This window comes from Oryzias latipes, chromosome 5, assembly GCF_053564925.1.
Source record: "Oryzias latipes strain Hd-rR chromosome 5, Olatipes_Hd-rR_3.1".
NCBI classification, from domain to species: domain Eukaryota; kingdom Metazoa; phylum Chordata; class Actinopteri; order Beloniformes; family Adrianichthyidae; genus Oryzias; species Oryzias latipes.
In genome coordinates, this window is record NC_136241.1 from 31,764,224 (window position 1) to 31,780,274 (window position 16,051).

Consider the following 16,051-nt stretch of genomic DNA (forward strand, 5'->3'; position numbering starts at 1 on the left):
AAGTAATGACTGATTTTGATTATTTAATTTTCAATTCATTTTAATTTATTGTTACTTTTAAACATTTCAAGTAATTTCAGTGAGCCTTGTGGACTTTCTTTCTTTAACTGAGGGGTACCAACAATTTTGTCCACCACTGTATATAGACACACACGGATTGTTAAAACAAGTTAGGACAATTTTATTAGTAAGCTACCTATTTTATTCCTTACTCTCATGCTGAAGACATGATACCTCATAATTGTCTTTTGATCAGAGACTCTTCTTCTTTGTGATAAAAATGGACATAATTATCATCAGTTTCCATGACGATTTATCTTGGATGATCGGTTCTAAAAAGTATAGATAAAATAGGAAAACCATTGCAGAGGAGAAACAAAAAAAGGTTTTTAAATGTTGATTTTAAACGCTGAGAAAACACAAAAATGTTCTTTTTTATTTGTGTTTAAAGAGGGAACTTCAAAGATGAGAAAAATAAAATCACAAAAGGAGACAAAATGTTTTTTGTTTTGGACTCATTTATTTTGCTGAGGGAAGAACTGATCTTTTATTAAATATCTTTTTACAATATTTACATGTAAAACATTACATGGCTTAGGTTCATGCACAATGTCTTATCTATAAAAAAAACTGTACACACATTTACACTCAGGAGGGAGTAGTCTGCGCAACAAAAGGCACAAATGACTTTTGACCCTGCATTTGTGACCCAAGAGAAGATTTTTCACAGACAATGTCACAGATTGAGGTAACAGCACATCACACACCTGGACTAAAATCCACTGGAGCAGCAACAGAGGAGATGTGTGGTTAAGTGGGACGGATGTTTACTGTCAAAACAGCAGGGCTGCAAAGTGCCCTCTGCATCAGGAGCCTTCAAGATTGTGTCTAAATGCAATAGCATCCCATCAGCAGCCTGAGGCCTGGTCGGTCTTTTCTGCCTTTAATGATGAAGCAAGCAATCGCAGAACAGCTTCCAGCACAACTGAAGAACGATTTACCATCCTCAGAGTGGGTCTGATATGGATTCAGGATCTTTGGTGGATGATTATCAATGTCCTGAACACACATTCAGTTTGTTAAGGCAGTCAGGCTTGTTAGCTGAGGTGTAACGCTGACATGGTTGTGGATGAAGCACTAAAGCTGGTAATGCACAATCTGATGGGCAACTTGACTCCATATGTTCTGTGGTGTTATACTGGAAATGGTTCATCAGTGAAAATTGGTGCATGCACCCATTAGGACCTACGGCGTTCTAATAGTTATTTGAAACAAATTTGTTTTTTCACAAATAGCAAATATGCTTTTCTAGTCGAGAGAAAAAAAGTTTCTGTGAATCATTGCTGGAAAGGTTAATAACATACAATGACAAACAATGTTTATTTGTCTGCTTTGCTGTGAGCTCTGGTGACTATTTCTATTTTTCTTTGAAAAAAGTAGGTATATTTCCATAATTACACAAAAGAAAAACACCTACAGGAGGTTTCCCACTATTCTGTTGCTTATATTTTATCCACCATTTAAGTAATTTGCATTATGAGAAAACACAAGGAGATAAACTGTTCCGCCATACGAACCAGAATAAACGAGGATTAGCTTGAACGGTGATTGGACACAATGTTTATGAAATTCCCACAGTTTATTAAGGGGAGCAAAACTGTCTTTTTGCGGCGTGGAGTAAAAAAAAACGTTGCAGATCTTTAGACGGTTAGGGTCATGAAGAAGATCTCTCAGGAGTATCTACAACAGATTGCATGCAGCTTTGTCCAGGTGAACATCCCCAGTTTCTATTAAAAAAAACAAGCTATAAAAAGCATGAAATTGCCTTTTTTTTCCTTCTAAACTATTACCCTACATGAAGTGTCAGGAAATACTCACATTACAGACTTCTATCCCTACTGAGAAGCTACAACAGATCACAAGGTCTGTCATTTCAGCCTTTTCTGGGGTCATAAATGGTTTTTCTGTAAACTAACTCTAAAACATGGCTCGGTTCTTATTCATAAAACAGCAGCATGGAGAGTGTTCACAGAAAAGGTTTCCTTTTCAAAGTGCGTGGAAAGCTAAGCGAGCTCAGCAGAGTCAGCGAACCTCAACTGCATCTCTTCAGCAATAATTGGAAAAGGTATGAGAACTATTTACAAACCATTAAGTACAGGAGCGATGCCGACATGGGCGGAAGTACAGAACCCAAACGCGGAACTGCTTTTGCCAGATGCTTAAGTCATTTCTGCTGTTTAAATGTCCTCAATAACTCCTCCAGGTAGGAAAATCTTGGGAAGAACACTTTTTGAATATTTTAGCAACATCTTTTGGCAATACAGAGACAAATGGCTTTGTCAAACAACCTGTTAGTGGATAAATGTAAAAGCACAGGGCACATGGAAGCGCCTAAAGCTACCAAATATTCTCTAATCATGAGTACAAGTCTAAGGAAAAAACAAAGAGGAAGCATGTCAATGTAATGTTACCATGAAAAAAGGCAGTAAGCTGCTGAGCAGGACAACTTGACTAATTGGCACCCGCAAATTCAGTGAAGGGCCTGGTGAACTCAAGCATATGTCCCCTGCTGACCACACTTTGTGCCACACGTTCCAGTTTTAGAGGCAAACTGATACAAACAAATGATACAATATATATTATTAACAGGTTATTATGATAAAAAATCAGTGCATGTTTCAAGAGTTTCAAGGCCTTTCAGCTGGAAACATCTTCATTCACAAAAGCACAGTCTATTAACAGGAAGTAAAGGGAGTCAAACGTCAAATGAAAAAAAGCGGTTACAATACTTATGGTACCTTTTTTGTGTCAAAATGTAAAAAAATAATGTTGAAAAACCTATTTCACTTAAGCAAGGCCTTTGATTTGGTTAATTCAGAAAGCTAGCTAAATTCACAAAGTCAAGTTCTGACTCAGTGTGACCAAAAAAAACAAAAATATCCTTCATCCATTACCTGAGTTTCTCATTTAAAAAATACATTACTACAAAAAGTGTGATCAGATTAACGCTAAATTCACATGTTCAGTAACCCTTTGACCCACCCAAAACAACACTAAACACCAAAATTGCCTCACACATGTTGGAAACATGAAACAGCAGCAAACATTTATCAGGGCATAGTTTAAAGAAAGCTTTTTGAACTTTTTCTTTTTAATTAACACCTATTTTAAATGCTGTTTAAAGATCCATGGGTCACTTGATTAACTACAGACTGATCCTCTCTGGGTCTTTTTTGAGAAAAAAGTGCACAAAATGAGCCAAAGTGGGGGGGGGGGGGGGGGGGGGTTGCCAAAGAAGAAGTGACATTGCTGAGATGAAAAAATGAAGTGTGAACGTTGGGGTTTTAATCAAGCGCAACAACGAGGAGATTAAAAATACAGCTCCTTATTTCAGAGCATTCCATGAAAAAAGCCAGCGTTCATGAAGTGCTGTGAAGCCCTTCTCAGAGCCTTCATGAGTCAGACTACAAAAAGGATAATTGAAGTGACTTTTAGGACTTGCTGTTGCCTGTAGGTGTGTTTGTGAATTTGTTTCATTTAAAAAACAGAAAATCAACACAGTTAGACATGCCAAGACCTATCAGGCAAGATGGATAAGCGAAACATCTTGTGTTTGTGTGTTGGTGGCATGTGCACGATGTGCGCACGTTACACACACGGATAAACACATTTTGTACATCAGTACGTGGGGACTGGAAGTTTTATTGCTGCCTGTGAAATGCAGCAGTGGGTGGAAGAAAATTTGGAATTTTTAATGAAGAAAAGAACTCTTCTCTGCGATGACCTACTTTCACCCAAGTAATCTGACTATAAAGAAGGTCTCTGACAAAAACAGGTTTCTAAAGAGGTGCAGAAGTCAGGTCCAGTCTATAAGGTTGGTCAGAGTAAAAATGAAAACTGCTGGGGTTCTTCTTACCATTTCCCTGAAGTATAAATAGCAGGTGGGAGCCATGAGCTACAGGGCAAGGAGATAACGAAGTGGCACTTTAGCCTCAACGCACAGCCAACCTTCACAACTGAGCGAGCGCTGCTGTGGTCGTATGTCGGTGTTGGTCAGGACCAACTTTAGTTGAGATACGGTGAGCGTAGAAGCATGCTTGTAAGGTCAGCAGCCAGACAGTCCGATGGCGGTCAGTTACAGAGGACGTATCATAACCGGGATGAAGAGCCTGGCATTAAATAGTCACGTCAATGCATAAAGCACAGAGTATTCAAACTCAGACACCCGTAGAAATGTGCGCTCCTACCTCCAAGTCCAACTAAGTGAGGTAGAGAAAACAATAAATTAATTGAAAAAAACAGCCTAATAACAATAAAAACAGCTCCATGATTGATGGAATTTAAAACATAAGATGACAATGCAGCTGCAGAACAGCCACAAGCCTTGTAAAGCAGGAACATAAGTCCAACAGATTCAGCTCTCACTGTCCTAAACCTCAGTGAAAGAACAGAAGGACACTTTTATTTAATACCAGGCTGTGTGTGGGGGGGGTTGTTTTCATGTGAGGGGAGGGGTTTCGCCTGGAGGACGCACCGGCAGACTGATGCAGTTTGTCTTTTCTGAGCAGCACCACACCTCAATGGCACTTTTAACAAATGGCAGTACAAAAAGTCTGAAAGGTTTTTTTTTTTCTTCTTCTTTTTGTAGAAAGACGCAGATGATTCTTGAGTATATATTCAAAACCCCAACTGCTGTGGAAACTGCAACTTCAGAGTAAGAATCTCGTTGCTTAAAGTGAGCGGGTCACAGATCTGAGGAGGAAGCTGAAGCAAGACGGCTGATCCACAGTCACTTTGTTTCTCACCTCTTCCTCCACACCTTTGACAGCCAGATTTTCACCGTCTTGTCGCTGGAGAGGAAAAAAAGAGACGGGATGTTAACAAAGAAAGAAAGAAGGGAACGAGTGAGGGAGGAATTGAGAGAATTCAATATCACACACAACATAAATATGCACACGATTAAAGTCACAAGAACGGTAACATGTGATCAAAATATGATTGCAAGTTTATAAAAAAAAGAATCATCTTGACAGCACCAATAAAGTACATGAGACTAATCTCAGTTCAGTTTCCAGGAGCAGCAGTCCAAGTAAAGATGTTTAAACGTTCCTCTCCTCAGCTACTGCTACAGCTCCTCCAGGAGAACTCCAGGCCAGGCCAGATACACAATCTGTCTGGTTCAATTTAAATTCTGTTTACTTATAAGCATGTTCAGGGTTTGCCACAGGGCTTCCTTGCAGTTGGACATGCACAACGGTTGTTCTGGACAAATGCTTTAACTCTCGATGTGGAGGAGCAGTGGCACTGGAGGAAACCTCAGACCCTCTGAGGAGAATTTTTTTTCTTAGGCCAGGCTACAAAGCAGATTGACCAGTAAACTGAGGGCTTCGCCTTCAGATTGAGCTTTTTCTTCCCAATAATAGACCGCAAAAAACCCAGCACAGTAGATGCTGCACTGATCCCTCCTTCAGAACAGAAATGTCTTCCAGCAGGCTGTGCCAGGAAGTTCTGTCCATAAGAGGGAAGAACACAGATCGTGGCAAAGGCCACCACATGGAGTCCACACCGGTATCAAGTCAAACTTGCTGCTGCTCATGAAAAATGATGACATGTGAACTGGAACGTGCAGACACTCATCATCACAGTTTAACTCTGGACTTCATATTGCACAGTGATAAAAACAGTTACAAAATAACTGAATGCATCTTTAGTTACAAGATGTTAAGATGATTATTAAACTCATAATCTGCAAAACTGCAAAAAATGAACTCGATCAAATTATATGAACCACGTCTTACATCAAGCAATGTGGTCCAGGAATTCACTGAACCTTCCTGTTACATTAAATTTAGCCTAACTTTTTTTTAATCAATCTGGTGTTTAAACATGTTTGAAATGTTTTTTTAATCCTAATATTCTCAGTGGATCTCATAAGTCAGTTTTTTTATTTTATTTTCTTCCTTTCACTTAAATATGTTTTTCCTGCTTCCAACTGTTTGTTTGCGATTGATAGAGGCAGGCTGAGAGCCTCAAGAAAAAGTAAAACTTTTAAAATGTTCAATTTTCTTTTACCGTGTTTTTACGAATCCGTAAATTCAGACTAACGAGACACATGAATCTGTCCAATTTTTCTTTAGAAAGGGCTACTTCATGCTGGGCTAATCATGTTTTTGCTGGTATGATCAATTCTAGAATTGATCAAACTTTGAACTGTACTTTACTAATGTAGCCATTTTAAAATTTAAGCCACATACATCAATTACAGCCCACTATTTCAAAATGTTTATTATTTCTCCTACTAGTTTCCAAACCTAAATATAAAGTGACAGCCCGAAGCCAAATTATGTTTGGAAACAGCGACGCTCAGTCCTAAACTTTAGGACAGAGTGTTGTTTACTTCTCTGAAGCAGAAAAATGCACCAAAATGTTTGGTTTGGACACATGAGCACAAGATTGTTATTTAGAGCAGAACAACAAAGTTAGAGGAAAAGCTGTTGGCCCTTACAGAGTCAGTGATGAGAGAATTAAAGCCAGATAAGATGACATGAACAAAAAAAGATGCATAATCTGATTACAGCGCTAAAGCATTGGCAGAGGGAGGTAGAGAAATAAAAACATTTTTAAAGGGATGGGAAAAAGAAAGTAAGTAAAAAGTATTATAAGTATGAATAATGTAAAAAAATCCAAAGAGCTGTAGAAATGGAGGGGAAAGATGGTGAAGACAGTACCAGAGGAGAGGTGGGGGCGGTGGGCAGAGAATAGGCAATCATGGGAGGCTGGTGGCTCGGCCTTTGATGGCCAAGACCCGACGAGGAAGACATGGGGTCAAGCCTGGCACATAGCTCCAAAGCTTCACCCTGCAGTCGCTGGGGTCAGTGGGACAGGGAGGCAGGGGGCAGAAAAGGAAGAGAAAGGCAGGGGTGATAGTTTGAGAGCCCAGTCAATAGGAAAAGTTCCATCATAGAAATGCTGGTATAGGAGAACGGGAGAAAAACAGAAGTATTGATAGATAAAAGTCATGGTTTTTAGTGAAAAAGAAAGATTAAGAGGAGCATAAGCACAACAGCAAGGTGTAATGTCCACCTGTCACTCTTCTCTGCAACTTACCTAGAGGCAGTGAAGATCTGTCTGGAGTTGGTGCATATGGCATTAATAGGGCTGTCATGACCTCTGACCTCCCCTATCGGTGTGAAGTTGTCTACGTTCCAGACTTTCAGCATGCCGCCACGGCAGCCGCTCAGCAGCATGGGCCGTCCGGGCACATACGCCAGAGCGCACACCCAGTCCTTGTGGGCATTTGGGATTTGCTGCAAAGTGGAGGCAGAGATGCATTTAGATTCAAATCACGCAAATCCATGCATGACACAAGAATCCGCCGCCACGTGCGTCTCCTGGGTTTCTGTGTTCTTTAAACAGCGGCCGACAAAACTCACATGTTCAGTGTTTTATTTTTGGCGGATGTAAATTACCATCAGTGTGCCAGCGGAGTCCTTGAACGAATGTAGTGCACTACAGCGTTGCCTGGCAACATAAAAGTACAAGCGCGGCTGAGACGTGCTTGGAGACTGTTTTTAGGTTCAATGCTGTAGTTATTCTTGGACTGTATGTCTGTGCACTTTGTACTTTACAATGAATTCAAATGGAATTGTGAACTGTAAAGTACTGCTGGTTGCCAGTCACAAAACCAGGCTATAAAATAGCCTTTTAGTCCATTTTAAAGAAAAAAACATTAATTTTTCATGTAACAATTTAGTTTATCGTTCCTTTGGGTAAAACTACACTCCAAATGTTGCCTAAAGGATTTTTTGAGATGATTTATTACTTTTTTCTTTATGCTTCTGGTAGAAACATTAATTGAAACCTTTATAACATTTAAATACCAATATTTGAATCCAGAGCAAACATGCAGAGACCAATTCAAATTTTTATGTTGAGCTTCATCAAACTTTTATGACTCCTCCAGCTTTGGTTTTATGTTGTTCTATTATTCCATTGGTTTGAGTCAACTGGGAGGAACAACCTCTTTGATTGAGCTGTAGCATACGTGCACAGAAAAAAAAATCCTTTACTGTTTTAAAAACGCCTATTTCCTGCATCTTTAGGACTTGTGTTCATTCAATATAACTATCCAAAGTTACCATTTTTATGTATGAAATACTTTAAAAAAGTTAATCCCTCAATTCTCAGGGTAAATTAAGTATTTCCTGATACTATAACGCAGAAAACAATCTTATTTATCCAAAGATATTGACCTACTACTCATTTAAGGCATTCATGAAGACTGCAGGTCTAGACAGTGCGCTGAACCTTTTTTCTTCAATGATTTGTGAACCTCACTGGTGTCCATGGATTACATAACATCTTTCCTCCTTTATCCACCTTTGTCATGGTAGGAAGAACACCTCAATGTAAGGGTGGGGTCATCTAAGATAGCACAATTTTAAAACAGCTCAAGATGCTAATGACCTCTACTTTGAAAGTGTTTTGATTCTTCCAAACTTAACGTCCTGTTTGGAATTTCATAGCATAAATGTAATCCATTTGATTCTGTAAATATACTGCTGCATTTGTTTAAAGTCCCTCTCTGTTAATCTTTTTTTTTATTGTAAAAGCGTTCCCAGTGGTCTTTTAATTATGAGTATGTAGTTTTTAGGCAAAATCAAACAAATTGGGCGTGATCATTGGAACACTGAGAGCTCTCTGTTTACAAAGTCTCCCACTAGCTCATACCCCCCACTTTACATTACAGGTGCAACAAAAATGGTCAGCAGTATTGGAGCTATCCAGCCGTACAGTTTTGAGTCAGATTTTAGCTCAGACGAGTAAAACTACGGCATGGATCTAGTCATCTACAAGTGGATGCATCAGAATGGAGTGGAGCAGGGAGCTTGTGGCCCCACCCAGCATATTTTCTATCAAATACGCTCTTTTTCAAGGAGCATCTTTTCGTCAGCTCTCTATTGAAGGAAGAAATGCTCAGATATGCAACTTTACGCATTTTCTTCATATGTCCTCCATCATGAGAAACTGAAAATGGTATTAATACTAAAAACGGGATTTTCATCTGAGTGGGTCTTTAAATGGTGCATAAGTTCACAGACTGCGGGAAATGGGTGCGAAGAATCCTAGGTCCCTGTACTTATAAGTAGGAATGGGGCGATATGTCGGAGCCAGCATCGGTATCGGCCGATATTTGTGAAATTTCAGTTTATTGGTATCGGTCGGATATTTAAAAAATCTACCGATACTCTTCTGAATCTTTTCAGAAACACTTTATTTTTAAAATGTATACTTGTTCCTAATAGATTGGGAAGCTTATGTTCACAGTCATTGTCAGTAATTGGCTGTTTTCAGGTCAATTAAATTTTTCATAGGGATACATTTTGTTCCAAATATATCTCTAGCAATGGGGAGCTTATGGTTCACAGTTATATCCAATATTGAATAAATGTTCTGAATGCTTACAAATATATTTATATGAAAGTTTGAAAGTGACACTTGTTCCTATTAGATCCTTTGCTGTGTGTTTAAAAAGTCAAGTACTTTTCTGTGACTCCAGTACAGAAAAGTTGTCCATTTATAATAAAGAAACAAAAAGGAAATCTAAACTTTGTGTTACTGTAGACACTTAAGTATTGGTATCGACAAATATCGGCCACAGTTGCAGGCGAAATATCGGTTATCGACCGGAAAAAAAATCTATCAGCCCATCCCTACTTATAAGAAATGACCAATCAGCTGACAACCATCTTCAGGGCTTCAAGTTTTCTGTGAAAAAGAACAAATTGTTTTTTTTCTCTTTAGTTCTGCTGACATTTCATAATTAAGTCCTTCATGTCTATTGTTTCAAAATGTACATGTAAGATTTTTTTTCTCTCTTGAAAGTCTCTTAAAATGTAAAACAAAAGTAATCAGTAGTTACTTAGATAAATAGATGCAAAAAAATAAAAGATTTAGATTGTTAGAGTCAAGCAACATCAATCAATTTAAATCATTAGCGTGGTCCTAATTATGTATCGAACAACCATCTTTCAAAATCTGCTCAGAAAAAGTGATCTTAAAAAAAGAGGAAGCAACACTGACTCTCAAAATAAAAGCATTTTCACATGTGAAATGAAACCAAAGTTATTCAAAACAGAGCGATAAATATTTATTTAAAGCAAAGCGAGTGATAGAAAAAAAGCTAAAATAGGAGGAACACCAAAGGTTTCTAGTACACTGGGAAATGTTCGCATTCATCACCATGGTGTGCATGGTGGAGGACATGAAAAAGCCACCGCTCCTCCGAAAGAACAGTGAACACATCTGTAGTATCCTAAAGGTCGGCTGAAAAAGAGAAACAATCGACATCCAGCAAATATCTTTTCACATCAAGCTAGAAAATATCTGCTTTGTTTAAAAGGGAAGTGCTGTTTGGGGGGAAAGGAAAACAACAAATAAAATAAATAACAAAAGTAAAATGTCAGGACATTTATCCAACAGCTTAATCTTAACATAAGGTTGGTCTGAAAAAGAGTAAAAATCCCTGACTTACTCATATTTCCAGGGTGCTCAAAGAGAAATACAAGTTTGAACTATTGTTTCAATCTTTTACAAATGTCTGCATCAAAGGCCTGCAGTTCTTAAAGAAAGAATAATGAAGATGGTGAACAAACTGCATCTTATCCCAGAGCTAAATGTATTTTTGAACAAAATGCAAAATATAAGTATGTTTTTGTTTGCATTATGAAAATATTCCTTCTAACTTGTTCAAAAAGAAAACTGAAGACAAGAATATAAGACTATATATCTAATCTTTTGAGCCAAGTTTTTACCAAAGAGTGATGCAACAAGCCCCATAATTACAGTGAGATGCAGTAATACACATGAGATTATAGAGTAAAGCCACTTTATATTGCTGCCATGGCTGCTAAAGACACGCAGCACTGCAGGTTTCGCTCCTCATTTCGTCACAATGTTGTTAGAAAATGCAGAGACATCCCAGGGAGTTGTGTGTGTTTTCATGCCTCCTTGTACATGTCTGCAATAATGCTGCCCCCAGAAAAGTACAGATTGCCATCACAACCAGCACTGTAACACAGTCACTGTTGCTCACATCAATCGGGTTGGACCGTTTTGTCTTTGCTTTACAGCTCAGAGTTATTTTTTTTCCGAAAGTAAGCCCAAAGTACAGATGGTACCCCTTCAAATAAAAATAAATAATAATAATGTAAACAGAACAAATGAATATTGTGATCTGTGTGTAATATTGCATGTTTTTTTAAACAGCTCACTATTTCCTGCATTCTGATTGGCTGTTGACCTTGTCAATCAATCCCGCTTGTGCCCTGCCTCCTTTACAGATACATTCAGATCTCCAGATCTACATAACACTTTCATCTCATGCAGATGCTTCTTCTTTCTTTTTATAAAACTGGATTTATTTTTCTATGAAGGTCTGAACTTTGAGAGTTTAAACAAGAGAGAAAAGTGTGAAAATGTTCATGTCTGTCTGAGAAAAGTGGATAAAGTGTGTGTGGGTTCCAACCTTAAAACATGTGTAATTCTACCTCTGCATAAACACTGTTTTCAAATAGTCAAAGACAACACTTAAATCTACTTTCAACTGAATTTTTGTTTGGTGACTTAAAGATTGAAGATTTCACACTTAATAAAGTGAATCAGGCCAACCAAAGCTAGCTGAACAGATCAAATTCTTATGATGGTTACGATTCACGTGGGTTTCCCTCATTAAGGATTTGTACTGCAAGTAACATTATTAAAGTATTCATGCTCATGACACGACTTCATCAGTTCCAAGAAGCCAAAATCCCATAGATTTCTTTTTTTTTTTTGTTTTTTTAACTTGTCCTGTCCAACAGCTGGGCAGGCAGATGAGAGCTGAAGGCCTCTTGTGTTGGACATATTTTACTTTAACAACAGGGGTTATGAATCTTCTGACAAACCAGAGGTATGTCTGAATCCCATTGATTTCTATTGAGAAATACAAAGCTATTACTCAGTCATTTTTATCAGAAAAAACATTCTGGCTTTTCAGTAGTTCAAGTTATAATCTGATCAATCAGGTGCCTCAACAAAAGTATGTGGTCAGATTTCGTGAGGTCGCCTTCAAGTGGTAGGGGTGTGGCATTCCAACAAGCTCACTACTGATGGGCGAGAGCGGTTGCCATAGAAATATTGACTCAGGCCGACTTTGGACCAATCCCTGCTTACTGACAACATCTGGCTCCAACATGGAAACGTCCGTTTTGCAAAAATAATGACGACTTAACTGACTTAATTTAGTTAGAGGCGCAAGTACCGGTAAGTCATTTTCTATGGGTGACGTCACACTCACTCTATCCAGTTCTCATATAATGTTTTGTTTTGTGAGATTCCTGTAACTTGGCTTCTAGGTTAATAATGAGTCACTTTTAAATGCACTTGCAGAAAAAAAAGTAATATGGTTAACTGATCTGAGTAAAGTCAGGTCTGTTGCGCAACAGATCTGCACTTTCCCCAAATGACAGAAGGAGAGGTGAAGTGAAGGTGAGGTCATGAAACCTACTAGTTTGCAGTCATTTATATCACTGCCATAAACGGCACAAACTAAAATCAAAATGTGTAAGACACACCCCGTAAGGGTTTGACATTCACCTGTCAATCAAAAGGCCTCCTCTGTGTGAAATTTCAAGGCGAGAAAAGAAAAACTATAAGAGGAATGTCTGCCAGTACCTTGGAAATTAAACGTCAGAGGGAAAAAAAAGGTTTTGAAGTCAGTTTGTAGTGACGTTTGTTCACATTACATGAATTCAACTTGAATCAGCCACTGTCCTCCAAGTGGACACTTAAAGAACTGCATCTGTTTTCAGTGAATTTTCAAACAAGCTTTAATATAGGCTTTTTTTGTGACTCCTAACCTTTCAAAGAGATCCCTCCTAATGCAGAGAGGTTGTGTGGCCTCTGATTAAAAAATAAATAAAAAGCATTTATAAAAAGCTGGAGTCTTTGACACTACCAAGAAATATTTGATCATTGTGTAAAAATCTACAGTTCAGATCTTAATGCAGAAATAAGTAAAGATTAAATGTCATGATGAATTATACATTGTACAAAACAGCAGAACTTGTTATTTTCTGAATTTGAAACTTGTTTCAACTTAAGAACGATATATTTTGAAAATGTTTCAAATGTGTTAAAAACCCAAAGAGTACTTTGGGTTTTATTAGAGATTCACAAAAACTAAAAGAACAAGACATGTGTAGAGCATGACTGCAGGAGGAAGATGCTTTTGTCATTTATGGGCTGCACTTTCAGCCAGGAAAGATAAAAATGTATATATTTATGAAAACACAGTGTAGCTGAGACATTTACAGAACATCTACCACACTATCTGCAACAACTTCACACTAGAGGGTAAAAATACATTATTGCTTTGCAGCACCTCATAGAGTGAAACAACGGTTACATAAGGGCGGTGAGCCGGTAAAACACACAATTGCTTTCGGAGGCAAAATTAGGACATTCATAATCTAGATGTTGTTCACCAAAGTCAAGTGCACTGTAATTGTTACCATATTGCTTAAGACATCCCTCCAGGCCTAACCTTTTGGAGTGTGTGTTTTATTGTAGTGGTCAGTGTGGAGCAGCTCCCCTACAGTAATTCTGGAGAAAGCTGACTTCCAGACTCTACTGTAATATTGTCTATGGCACCCCAAGCCACAATTTGATCTTATTACATAATTAGAAAGAGACGACCAAGTTCAAGAGGCTGTAAAACGGACTGTTTTGGCTAAATGAGGCTGAGGTCACTTTCTGCCGTTGAAGACTGAGGTTTTTTTTGATCCTCACTTAAAGAAATAATAATAATAACGCCTGATGTTCTGGTTATGTCTGTTCAGATGAACAGAGGCTAAACAGGAGTTATGGAAAACAACTTGAGAAAGTACTGTGTATGCAAATGAGTGAGCCACATCCGCCCACAAGCTGTAATATTATGCATTATTAACATATGCAGGCACAGAGGATACACAAGAGACAGCAGAGGATTCAGCCCATGCACACACAATAACTTTCTCTTCCTGCGACTGCAGCTGTGTGGCTGGGCTTAGTGGGCTCTCGCGTTAGAAAGCCACTGACAAACTGTTAGGTTGGACATGGTCAGCCCCTCTGGAGTGAACACACCAAGTAGAAAAGATATTGAAGGAACAGAACAGGCGTCTAATTTCACTGTAACACAAACAACAGAATTGAAACACTAAATAAGCTGAACTGGTGAGCTGTTCACAAATACCGCACAGCTGAGGAGAAACACAATACATCTTCGACTTGAACATGAATTTGAAAGTAAAAACTGCAAAATTTCCGCCTCTTCGAACATTTCAGAGGAAGCGAAGCATCACTGACATCAGTCGAGCTGGAAAATTTCTGCAAGCTCACAGCAGTTCATGTTGTGTCAATCAAATGTCCTCATTATTCTGTATGAAGTGCTTCGCTGTTGCAGTTCTGTTTGAAAGGATGGAAAATGAACTCCGAGTCAAACAGGGACGTTAAAGCACACAGCCAACCTATATGAGTACACACCCCAAAATAAATCACAGATGAGCCTAAAGTAGATGTTCATTTCGGAACTGAAATGGAAATTGAATATCTTATTTAAAAAATTACATTTAAATAGAAAACAGTGCAGTTGTGGTTATTCATTTAAAAGATAATCAGGAACTAAATATCAGTTTTTAACTCTTCTATTTAATGCTAAATCAACTGTGTGTAACTTAATGTGATAAATAGTTGAAACTGACAATCTGAAAATGATCTCAGTTTAACAACTGTTCTAAATCAGCTATAGGAGCACAGTAAAAACACAAAACTCTCAACTAAAGTCAAGATTTCCTTGCTTTTGGAGTTCTCCCAGCTTGTACCTGACTTTTCACCTGTACAGAACTTTTCCACTTTTTTCATAACAGAAGGGTTGTAGAACAGGTCAGAAATTGTAAATTGAAGGCACCTTCTGTAAACGTGGACAGATTGCATCTCATCATCCATCTCCTGCATCAAATTAACCGAGAAACTGCCCCCATGCCCAACTTTGCTCATCTATGCTCATCCTTTTTTCATACAGTGACAACACATTTTTCTTCTCTTTTGCTTGAAAATCTTCTTCATCAACTACTTACGCTGAATTGTTGTAAGAATAGCAATCATGGCATGTACCACTCCTCAAGGATTATGCACTAGAGATTGTTCTGAAGTATGAAGGTTTATTTAGTTGTCTCTAAAACAAAATAATGTCTCTGTTCTGGAGAATGAACTGGACTGGAGTATGTAGAGCCATTAGGATTAGGAGATGAGATCATGAGTTATTATGCATTTAAAAATCCTCGTTTTTAGGTCAGATAAAACTCTTCTTCCAGCTCGTTTTCCCTCACACTGCAGAAATCACACTTTTGCACTTTTTTAGGCTCCTTGATTTAAATCAAACTGACCTGTGTGAGTTCTTGCTGCTCCAGCTCCCATTTCTTGATGCCGTTGTCTCTTGAGCCGCTGAACAGCACGTCTCCCTGCACGGCCAAACACTCTATGCCGTCGTAGTGTGGAGGCTCAAAGTTATGGGCTGGACCTACATTACCCAGAGTTCCCTCTGCGACATCGAACACCTGAAGAAAGAATTGACCAAAAGGATAGAGTGGATAAAACTTTCAATCTAAGTGTCAGATCGGGATTAAAAGTGTGCCATACCTTGACGTAATGGTCTTTGGAGCCAGTGATGACTTGATCTTTGCCCAGCAGAGATTGTCCTACTGTCAGACACATGACAGAGCCAATGTGTCCTGTCAGCTTCCCTGTCGCTTGCATCCTATACACAAAATTAGGATCACATTTTTCAGGCAGCAACGTAAAAGAGCTGAAATTTTGAAATGGCACAGGCAGCAGGAGTATTTATTTTTGTATACTTATGAAGTTGTTCAAAGACCCTTGGCATAACCTGTCTGGTCGAATCTGTTAATAATTCCCTGGATAAGTTAGAAAACTGAGAACACAGCTGCACACAGAGAGCAAAAACTGCTGCCGC

At 38.5% G+C, this 16,051-nt stretch overlaps 1 protein-coding gene across 13 annotated transcripts in view; it reads right to left on the reverse strand.

Annotated features, from left to right (window-relative positions):
• Positions 1-500: 500 nt before the first annotated feature.
• The window catches only part of kif21b (kinesin family member 21B), a 61,585-nt gene continuing 46,034 nt past the window's right edge, over positions 501-16,051 (reverse strand). For 7 of the 13 annotated variants that reach the window (XM_078948123.1, XM_078948124.1, XM_020703542.3 and 4 more), the window contains 5 exons: positions 15,718-15,835; positions 15,465-15,635; positions 7,108-7,307; positions 6,729-6,866; positions 4,670-4,850 (listed from right to left, as the gene is read on the reverse strand). In XM_078948123.1, coding sequence (XP_078804249.1) covers positions 6,767-6,866; positions 7,108-7,307; positions 15,465-15,635; positions 15,718-15,835 — 589 coding nt within the window. In that variant the 3' untranslated portion in view covers positions 4,670-4,850; positions 6,729-6,766. Of the gene's footprint in view, positions 4,851-6,728; positions 6,867-7,107; positions 7,308-15,464; positions 15,636-15,717; positions 15,836-16,051 lie in introns of all 13 variants that reach the window. The other 6 variants (XM_078948128.1, XM_078948130.1, XM_078948129.1 and 3 more) reach the window with 1 other exon arrangement.